This window comes from Elephantulus edwardii, unplaced genomic scaffold, assembly GCF_000299155.1.
Source record: "Elephantulus edwardii isolate Elephantulus edwardi_28Jun2011 unplaced genomic scaffold, EleEdw1.0 scaffold00154, whole genome shotgun sequence".
Classification (NCBI taxonomy): Eukaryota; Metazoa; Chordata; class Mammalia; order Macroscelidea; family Macroscelididae; genus Elephantulus; species Elephantulus edwardii.
In genome coordinates, this window is record NW_006399904.1 from 7362495 (window position 1) to 7373855 (window position 11361).

The 11361-nt window shown below is 35.7% G+C and overlaps 1 protein-coding gene across 1 annotated transcript in view; it reads left to right on the plus strand.

Annotated features, from left to right (window-relative positions):
* The window catches only part of AGPAT5 (1-acylglycerol-3-phosphate O-acyltransferase 5), an 85814-nt gene extending 79721 nt beyond the window's left edge, over positions 1-6093 (plus strand). Inside the window, exons 7-8 of the mRNA XM_006895021.1 lie at positions 2007-2130; positions 5868-6093. Coding sequence (XP_006895083.1) covers positions 2007-2130; positions 5868-6093 — 350 coding nt within the window. The remainder of the gene's footprint in view (positions 1-2006; positions 2131-5867) is intronic.
* The last annotated feature ends 5268 nt before the right edge of the window (positions 6094-11361 follow it).

An 11361-nucleotide genomic window follows, 5' to 3' on the forward strand; every position in this document is an offset into this window, starting at 1 on the left:
GGTTGTGTCATCTGCATAACGCAGATTGTTAATAGATCTTCCAGCAGTCCTGATGCCACAATTCTCATAGAGCCCAGCCTCTCGGATAATCTGCTCTGCATACATGTTGAAAAGGTATGGAGACAGGATGCATCCCTGGCATACATTCCATGCACTGGCAAAGGAACAAACAAGTATGTCTCGGAGAAAGTGCAGCCAGTTTGCTCCTTGGAGGCATAAGTGACAAAACTTCATCTCATGCACTTTGGGCTTTTTGCTAGGAGAATCTCTTCCTTGGAGAGGGACATCGTGCTTGGAAAGGTGGAGGGTCAGTGAAAGAGAGGAAGATCCTCGATGAGATAGATTGACACAGTGACTGCTGCATAAGACTCGAGTGTTGTAAGAGATGATGAGGCCAACACAGGCTAGAACATGGTTCAGATTTGCTGTTCATAGGGTCATTGTGAGTCATAGTCAATGCGATGGCACCTAACAACAATGTGTGAGGTACTGTTTTAAGTGCTGGACATATTCCTCACATTAACCTTTTAACTATATAATATTAGTACTGTTGCACAGCCTTGAAAACTTAGGCCAGTGCCATTGAGTCAGTTCCATCTCGTGATGACCCCATGTGGTAGAGAGGAACTGTACACCACAGGATTTTCAGTAGCTCATTTTTGGAAAGTAGGTCTCCAGACCTTTCTTTTGAGTTGCCTTTGGGTGGATTGGTGCCTCCAAACTAGTGTCTACACACATAGTACCCATTTGTACCATTCAGGAACTCTTCCAACCCAGAGTGTTGAAGCTCAGACTTCTAGCTCCCCAGTCCATGCTTTTAACCACTGTACAACTCTGCTTCTAAACATATATATTCAAGCAGTTATGTGATGGTTTAGGTGAAAGTAGTACTTGAAGAAATTAAGACAAAAATACGGAAAAATCTTGTTAGTATCTTTTATCATCAAAGAAAATTCACTTCCAAAAGAAATCAGAGGATATTTTTATTACTTAAATGTTGCATGTTACTACAACTTGACACCAGAAAAAAGAACATTTGTGTAAAATTTTTAAGAGGGAAAAAAGGTGTATGGAGACATTTTAAAAAAAATTAATATTTATTTAAAGATGAACCTAAATCTTTCTTATACTGTAGAACCCAAGACTCTTCATTTGTTAGAACACATCTTTTAATATATTATCAATTTGAGATAAAAGGTCTGAACCTCCTCCTCCTCCTACTTGGAACTGACCCGTAGCTGACCATCTAGTGGAGTTAACCACCCCAGTTCTCTCCAGTGGAGCAGCTGGCTCCACTGCTCCATGTGCCTCTGGGCTGGTAGTGCAGTTTCTCACCACTAGGTCACCAGAGCTCCTTTGAATACTAACCACCTAAAGAACTTAGACTTCTATTAAATACCTTAGGAGGATTTTCTTTTTCTCCAGTTAACTTAATTAGACCAATATTCACACTTTATCTCTAAAGAAAGTAATTTCCAGCTTCAAGATTCAATCTTACTGTTTTATAGTCATCACTTGTGCAAGTTAGACAAAAAAAAAGGACTGTCTTCTTTCAAATGCAACATAGCTTAAGAACTATAATTATTTAATGTTTCATTACAATAATGTTAAAAATGAAAAATGAAAGACATGAATGTTTAGAAACCAAGACTGTAAGAGAAAGATTGAAAACTAGAAATGAGTATAATTATGTCTGTGTTTCCAGAGTTTTACTTGGCCTTACATTGTTTGGGTTGCACCTGTAATTGAGTGCATTCTCCTTGTCCTGGATATCTAAAGAATTAAGAATCATCCTATAAAAGATAACATGGAGGCTAACCTTAATAACTTACATATTTTGGTAGAGGTGGCTTGAAACCTATAACCACTAGTTGAGAATTTATTTTGGGGGAGTAAGCTAAAATAATGTATGTGCCTTTTTAATTATTTTGACCTTTTATGCCATTTATGTACATCTGCATAACCAAGTGCATTAAAGAGTAAGAAATGTTTTTGTTTCTTCTTAGAATTTCTGTGCAAAGAATGTCCAAAAATTCATATTCACATTGATCGAATAGACAAAAAAGATGTGCCAGAAGAACAAGCATACATGAGAAGATGGCTTCACGAACGCTTTGAAATAAAAGATAAGTGAGTAACGAACAGCTCAGCACTTCAAAAGATATTCATCAACCAGATTTCACTGGAGTGAACAATGTGAAACTATCATAAAAACTTTTATTGTCTCGAGAACATTTATTTCTAAACTCAAGCCAAATCTTAATCCATGCATAATCCGCTCATGTTAAGCTTTACTTTATTACAGATCACCATGAAAGCTTTAGTACCTTTTTTTGTTTACAGTTATTTCCTAGACTGGGTGTTGTTGTTGTTGTTAGTGCCGTCGAGTTGCTTGCGGCTCATAGCGACCCTATGTACAACAGCCCTAAACTCCGCTCTGTCCTGTGCCATTCGCACCATCTCCGACACTCCCATCCCAATTATCCCAGTCACTGAATCAATCCACCTCACAGAGGGCCTTCCCCTCCTGCACTGTCCCTCCACCCTCCCAAGCATGATGTCCCTCTCTAAGGACCAGTCTCTCCTCACAACATGTCCAAAGTATGTTAGAAGCTCCGGAGCCTCAGAATCCTTGTCTCCAAGAAGCCACCGGTTTAACCCTTCCCAGGACAAATCTCTTTTCCTGGCAGTCCATGGTATTCTCAATACTCTTCTCCAGCACCACAGCTCAAAGGCATCAATTCTCCTTCTATCCTGTGTACTATGTATAAAAGTAAAACAGGCTTTTCATTTTAAGATGCCCTAAAGCTGACTTTGAAAGAAAAAAAAAATACGGTATTATTTCCTAAAGGCTATCTATAATGCTGAAAATAAAATGTCATTACCATCGAGTCAGAACCTACTTCCAACTGACCTTCCAGCTGGTTTTTAGAGACTGTTAAGTTGCATAGGAGGAGGTTACCCATCCTCCTCTCACAGAGCAGCTGTAGAATTTGAGCCTTTGGGTATGTCTTTGGGATTGCAGCACAACTCACAATGAAATACGCTGCCAGTTGTTGTGTGCCATTGAATCGGAACTAACTCATAACTGAAAATGCCTCTTGGTTTTCAGAAGCTAAAAATTATATGGGAAAAAATTGCCTATCTTCTTCTATGGAACAGCTAGAATTTGAACTGCCTGCCTTTGGAGAATCAGGCTCTGTGAATAGATGATTGTGCCCCTTGTATAGTTCTGCTATATTTTTTGGAAGAGAAAAGGGCAATTGAATATCTCCATTCAGTAATAGTTTTTATTAGTGTTTTTTGAGTCTAAATGGTTTTTTTAACTGACCTTGTATTTGTCCATACTAATAATACTATTTTAGTAGCATGGTTTTGGATCTAAAAGTTACCTGTCAATAAATTGAGGTTATATTTAGGACGTTCTGGTGGTGTAGTCAGTAAGAAGTTGTGCTGCTAACCCAAAGGTGTCACCTCTTTGGTGGTTCGAATCTACCAGAGGGCTTCTATGGGGAAAAGATAGGCATTCTTTGCTGTTGAAATTTATACCTTCCAAAAATCTACTGGAAGATCAGCTGTGAGTTGGTTCTAACTCCATGTTAGTGAAACAGCATCAGACAGTATTATTCATGTTCAAGCAGCTGATTATGATATGCCTCTTACTTAAAATGTTATCGTTGTTGTTCTTGTGTACTTTCAAGTTGGAACCAACCTATAGCTGAGCCTCCAGCAGGTTTTCAGAGGCAGGAGATTGCGCATCGTTCTCCCGTGGAGCAGCTGGTGCATTTGTAAGGCTTCCAGATTATACTGCAACTACTTACCACAAGTCCACCTGAGCCATTGTATCGCTATATAGTATATTAATATTTCTTTGATTAAATACAAGTCAAAATGGAATTTTTAGATTTTTTGTTGTTTTTCTGATTATGCGCCATCGGTTCAGAACCAACTCTTAGTTTACTGTCTAGCTTTCAGAGGCTGTAAATTACAGGAGAGGAGATTGTCTGTCTTTCTCCTGTGGAGCTGCTAGTAGATTTGAATCACATGCCTTTGGGTTGTCAGTACAGGTCCTTACCTGTAGGCCACCAGCCCTACTGTCAGGGCTAGTTATATTTAGAAATTGAATTTTAATAAATGAGAATATGTTCTCGGATCAAATGTTAGTGTATATTATATATACTTTTTTGTTTTGCTTTCTATGAAAATTTTATCCTGTTTGATACTTTTTAATGTTTTATGCTTCTATCATTTTGATCCTCTTTTTAAAATATTGATTAAAAGATACACCATTTATTAAAGCCATCTTAAGATGTATTTTTATAGTTTTTGTTAAGTGCCATTGAGTCATAGTCAACTCATAGTGACCCTATGAACGAAAGACCTGAACAACACTTGTATGACTTTCATCATTTCTCCACATTCATAGAGTTTCCAGAGACAAACTATTTGGGAAGTGCATGCCACTCCTGCTTCCAAAGTTCTAATTATATTGAGAAAATATAGTCAAATAGTCAAATACTCTGTTCTCCTAATGTGATTCCTTTCAGAAAGCAAACATTGTTCTTCCTTTTCATATTTTATTACAGTAGAGTATTTTTTATTGTTATTTTAACCAAAGTGTACAGAAAAGTTGGGTTTTCATTCATTCATTGTTGCACTTTTTCCTCCCTACACCTTCACCTCATTCACTTTTAAAAAAATATTCATTTATTGTTACATCATTTCCTCCCTTCCCCTTTACCGGTCCCTCAGTCCACTTTGCTATACATCTTTTATTCTGGACTGTTGTCATACAGAAAATGCTTACTCATATATTCCTTTTAAACAATTCTCTCCTTCATCTGTTCCAATGCAGTGTTCATTATTTATCCTCTCTTTTCTTAGTTTCCCTCCAACCCCCAGTATTTTCTTATTAAATCTTTTTAGTTAACTTTCACTTTCAAATTCTTGAAAGTGTAATCAGTTAAAAATGAAATAAACTTCATTCTTAATTTGAATGTTTCATTTATTCTCATTTATGCACAATTTATTTACCAGCCTTTCTGGACCCTTTTGGTAGTGGAAGAAATTTTAGAAGTAAGAGTTATTATGTATTGACATGAAAACATATCCTTAATAAAAAGATTATACAATGTGTTTAATATTCAGATTATTATATCTATAGCTATCTGATATATATGTGTATATATGTGTGTATGTGTATATAAATATATGAAGAGAGAGAATATATAAGTATACTTATGTCTTAAGGATGAATCATGGCATTTTTAAACAGTGATATATCTAGGGAATATGATTTACAAGACAGTACAGAAGCTTTCCTTTTCTGTACTTTGATGTTTTAGATTTATTTCTTAAGTATGTTCTGCTATTATAATTTCATGGGGGTTTTGATAAGATGTTAAAGTAAGTTAAGTGTGACTTCTTTTTTCTTTTACTTGCATTTACAGTTCCATGCGAGTAAGAGCTTTTTGAGAACCCTGTGTATATTATAAAGATTGTCCATCTTTTCTTTTGATTGTGAAGGGAAGCTGTGGAAAGGAGAAATTAGAATGAGGGAAATGAGTTTGGTCATTGCAAAAATTTACAAACCTGAAATTTCAGACCTAAAAATTTTCCTCATAAAAATGCTTAAAACCATTTGGCTTTAATCACATCACACAATTTCCTATGTGGTTACCAGTTTTAGAGCATTAAAGATGTTTCTGGAAACTCCTTTTACACCAACTCTTTGAATGTTTCCTTATTCATCCTTAATTTCCAAGAACCTATAACTTCCCCCGGACAGAGTAGGCAACCAATAAGATACTTAATGAATTGAATATTGAAATTGATAGCACTGAAACTACACTTTGTTTTGGTCCTAGGTTGCTTATAGAATTCTATGATTCACTGGATCCAGAAAGAAGAAATCGATTTCCTGGGAAAAGTGTTACTTCCAAACTAAGTCTTAAGAAGACTTTCCCATCATTACTGATCTTAAGTGGTTTGACTGCTAGTATGCTTATGACAGATACTGGAAGGAAACTGTATGTGAAAACATGGATTTATGGAACCTTAATTGGCTGCTTGTGGGTTAGTATTAAAGCGTAAAGAAGTAGCTTTCTCCAGTCAATGGAATGTGCAAAAAACTGTTATTGGCAACTGCACATTGCATCACCTTGTCTCCTGAATTTAGTAAGTGTAAATAAAACTTTGTTGACTGAACATTGGATAAAATAGAATTTCTGACTAAAACTAATATGCAGTTGATCTTGACAAAGATAAATCCTTTTAAACTTTAGTACTAAAGTTGCTGGGAGGGTAAATGCTAAATGAAATTTATTCTGTACTTTGCATTTCCCGTGAACTAATGTCCATTGCAGATTATTGGGACTGCATAATTTGTTACTGCTTTGTAATTCAGCTGGCTAAGTTTATGAACATTTATTTTACAATGTATTTCATATATATTTGTTATTGCATTTTTTTATAACTTGACTAGTCCCAAACTTTTATCACAGAAGTGTCCATTATTTTCCATCTATATAATATTTTTCTTTATGCTTAATTTCTCTTAGTCAATCAAAGAATTGTATTTAAATCTCAAGATGTTCAAGGGAAACAGTAAAGTTCGTGGGGAAGCAGCTGAGTTTAGCACATATTTTTATTGTATTCTATGGTTAACATCACTTTTATATTGCAAAATAATTAACATTTCTAATATTTATTGAAGAGGATTAATTTGTGCACCTTGTATTCAACACAAAAGAATGTATAAAATATGAGAATTAAGATAAAATTATGACTCTTGATTCCATATAGCAGAACTTTAAATTGCCCAGCTTTTAAAGATTTTAGTTAAACTATAAGTACTTTGCAACATCTGTGCCATAAGTATTTGAGAATATTAAGATTTCCTCTTATTTTTTTACATTAAAATAATCAGTATGAACTTTTATTGGATTCTGAATCCAGAGATAATTGAAGTACTAGGAGCCTTTACACGTTCTAACTAGATTTACTAGCATGTGCCTTTAATTCTTTTAGCAAAATATTGAATCCAAAAATAATTTTTAATGTTAATCATGATAGACTTCCACTGTATTCTACCCTTTTTCATTTGCATTAAAGTCATTGGTGCTGTTCAGTAGCTTGCATACTAGACTTGCTTTGAAGAAAATCATAATCAGTATTTGTCCTGTTTTAAAGTCAGGCTCTTTAAACTCTTTCAAGAACGTTTCACCAGCTATTGAAAAGGCGTTTTACATTTGCTTCAAGTCAAGAAATCCACCTTCCTCAAGCCAGTGAAACACAAATTTAATACAACAGGACTGGGCAACTTCATTTCACTCCTTTTAATGGCGCTACATGATTAATAGACATCACCTCTAAATGAGAGCTACTTTTCAGGAACCAAATCACACAACTTTCTATCATGGAACAGAAAGAAGAGTCATTTTAAAATGTGATTTGCTCTATTTTATAGTTTAAACTTGTTTTTGATTCCTTTGACAATTTCTGCTGACTGCTAATGAACTTTTGTTGCAAAATTGTGTCGCTAACAGAGACAAAACCACCATGTGAATGCTGATAAACAAAATAAAAAGGGGAAGTTTTGTCTGTGTTATATTTCTTCTTGAAATCAGAAACAAAGCTATTCCAAGTAACACCCTTGACGATTTGGGTGGTTTGAATTGGTTGTATATGTAGACTGTGCTAAGTATGTATACATGTTTGTGTGGACACATTTTCACAGGATCCTATTGGTCTGGTTATAAGTGGGAACATAGATGAAACTTAAAAAGTACTGTCGTGCAAATTTTGAAGTGAAATTTAGAAAATACAATGCTGTTGTTAAATATGATTTTGAACCATTTTGAAATTAGAACCTATTTTTAACTAGATCAAAATAAATCTAATACATATAACTTCTTTTATCACGTTGCCACAAATGATGGCAAATGTGTTTCTAAGCACGGTTGTCAATTTAAAAAATATGCGGCAACATGTTAAACATTATGAGTGTGCTCTCAACATAAATTTTAAGAAGGAATGCCCTTAGAATTATTTGGATGATAACTGATTAAGTAGGCAAAGTGACCTGCTTAAGATCACCTTGTATGTCTTCTAATATTCTTCTCACAAAAAAATCTCTGAAAGATATGTTTAAAAAGTTGTTTTGTATCCAGATGCTTGAGAAATTAGCAGCTTTTTCTTAACATGCATTGATATTTTATTGCATTGATTTATTATTTTCTAATAATTAAGAATCTTATGCTTTCTTGTAAATCTTCTTCATGTATCATTTAAGCTTCTGTTTTTATTATTGTTTATTTTCAGTTTAGTTATTACTTAATTTTTCTTTTTATGAATGCCATCAATGTGCATGCTTTTGTTTTATCAGAAAAAGGGTGTGTTTGGATGAAAGTTAAAAATAAACTCTTTCACTCTCTTTATTGTCTGTACTATTTAACATTTTGCAAACCAAAAATTTATCGATAGTTTCCTCTACATTTTGAATTTGTAAAACTGTAATATCTTTCCCAATGTATTGAGCAAGTTAATATTCTAAAAATTGTGATGCAGTTATTCGAGTTGAGCTGTACAAACTTCTTGTTGTTATGTACCTTCGAGTTTCTTGCAGTCCATAGCAGCAGCTCTGAACCCTGCCCTGTTCTGAGCCAGTCTCAATAATTCCAACACACCAACCCCCATTGCCCCAAGCACTATATCAATTCATCTAATCCGGGATCTTCCTCTCCTGCGCTGTCCATCCACCCTTTGGAGTATGATATCCTTCTCCAAGAACCAGTCTCTCCTGGCCACATGCCCAAAGTATATGAAACAAAGCTTCATAGTCCTAGCCTCCAAGGAGAAACTTGGTTTCATTCTCTCCAAGACAGACTTACTTGTTTTCTTGGTGTCCCATTGAATGTTCAAGACTCTTCACCACGACCACAGTTCAAAGGCATCTATTCTTCTTCTGTCATCCTTAGTCATTGTCCATCTCTCTGATGCATAACAAGTAATTGAGAAGACCATGGCCTGAATTAGGCACACTTTATTCCCTAGACTGACATCACTGCTTTTAAGCACTCTGGAGAGTCCCTGGCAGCAGATTTTCCCAATGTAATTAATCTTTTGATTGCCTGACTACTGGTGCCGAGAGTGTTCATTGTGGAGCCGAGCAACCTGTAATTGTTAATAACCTCAGTGTCTTCTCCATTTATCATGGTACTGCCATTTGGTGCAGTGGTGAGAATCTTTGCTTCTTGGTGTTGAGCTTCGATCCATATTGAAGATTACAGTCCTTGACCTTTTGCAGCAAATGCAGGTCTTCAGCATCTGAATATCATAGGTTGTTGAGTATTCCTCCAATCCTGAGGCCACATTCCTCCTCATAAAGCCCTGCTGCCCAGATGATCTGTTCTGCATACAGATTAAAAAGATACGGCGACAGGATTCATCCCTGCTGCGCTACTTTCCTGATTTTGAACCATGCAGTGTTTCCTTGCTCTGTTCTGAGTATTGCTTCTTGGCCCAAGTATGTGTTTTGCATAAGCACAACCAAGTGTTCTGGGATTCTCATTTTCCTCAAGTTTAGCCATAATTTGTTGTGATCCACACAGTCAGTGCCTTTGCATAGTCAATGAGACATTCCTCTGGTACTCTTTCCTTTCTGCCAAGATCATTTTAATATTGGCAGTATTATCTGTAGTGCTATGGCCTCTTCTGAGCCCTGCTTATATGGTAGTTCTCTGTCAAACCATTCCAGTCGTTTCTGGATAATCTTCAGCACAATTTTGCTAGCGTGTGATGATATTAATGATACTGTTCAGTAACTTCCACACTCTGTCGGGTCATCTTTTTTGGGAATGGGAATAAATATGGATCTCTTCCAGTCAGTTGGCCAAGTAGTTGTTCTCCAGATTTCTTGGTACAACTTGGTGAGCAGCACATCCCAGGGCAGCATGTGTTTGTTGAAATACGTCAATTGTTATTCCTCCAATTCCTGGTGCTTTATTTTTTTGCCAAGTCCTTTAGCACAGCCGAACTTCCTCCTTCATCACCATTATCACTAGATCATATGTTGTTTCTTGAAAGTCTTCTGTGTCAGCCACTTCTTTTTGGTACTGTGACTGTATACTCCTTCCATCTGCTTTCAATGCTTCCTGAATCATTCAATATTCTGCCCATATCGTCCTTAAGCATTGCAGCTCAAGGCTTGAATTTGTTCTTTAGTTGCTTCAGGTTAAGAAATGCTGAGTGAGTTCGGCCCTTCTAATTTTCTGACACCAACTCCTTGCACATTTCATTATAATACTTTGCCTTGTCTTCCCAAGCTGTCCTTGGAAATCTTCTATTCACCTCCTTCACTTCTTGATTTCTTCTCTTTGCTTTGCCTTCTCAGCACTCTATTGAAATATTTAGAGTCTCTCTGACATCCATTTTTAGTCTTTTCTTTTTCTTCCTTCTTTGTAATGATCTTTTGTGTTCTTCATGGACAACATTCTTGGTATCTTCCCACAGCTCATTTGATTTTCATGCATTAGTGTTCAAGGCCTCAAACCTTTTCCTGATTTGGTTTTTAAATTCATGGGGGATAGACTCAAGATCAAATTTAATTCCTGTGGATATGATTTAGCCTTCTTTAGCTTTAATTTGAACTTACATATGAGTAGTTTTCACTGCGGATACTGAACTTCTCCAGTGATTCCTTTCACAAATGTAATTGATCTGATTCTTCATGTGTATAGCCTGCATTTTATGTTTCTTATAAAAGGTATTTGTTATAAATAAATGATTATGCAGAATTCTATCATTCTATTCCAAGCCTAATTTCTGTCACCAAATCCATATTTTCTAACTACTGATCCTTCCTCCTGGTTCCCAACTTTTGCATTCCAGTCACCCATCATTATTAATGCATCTTGGTTACATGTTTGATTGATTTCTGACTGCAACAGTTGATAGAAATCATCTCTTTCCTTCTCTTTGGCTCTGGTTGTTGGTGCATAAATTTGAATGATAGTGGTATTAATAGGTCCTCCTTGCATGTGTATAGATATTTATTATCTTGTCACTCTCAATAGTATTTCAAGATGGATCTAGAAATGGCCTTTTTTAACTATGTAAGCAACCCCATTTTTCTTCACCTTTTCATCTCCAGTGTAGTAGATCATATTGTCTGATCCAAAATGTCCCATGCCAATCCATCTAATTTCACTAATACCTAATATATTGATGCATTCTGTTCAATATTGATGCATTCTGTTTCTTTCTTAAACAATGTCTAGTTTTCCTACATTCATGCTTCTCACATTCCAGTTAGTAGTTTCTTCTTACAAATATTTCTCCTCCTTTGTGTTTTCTTTTTTT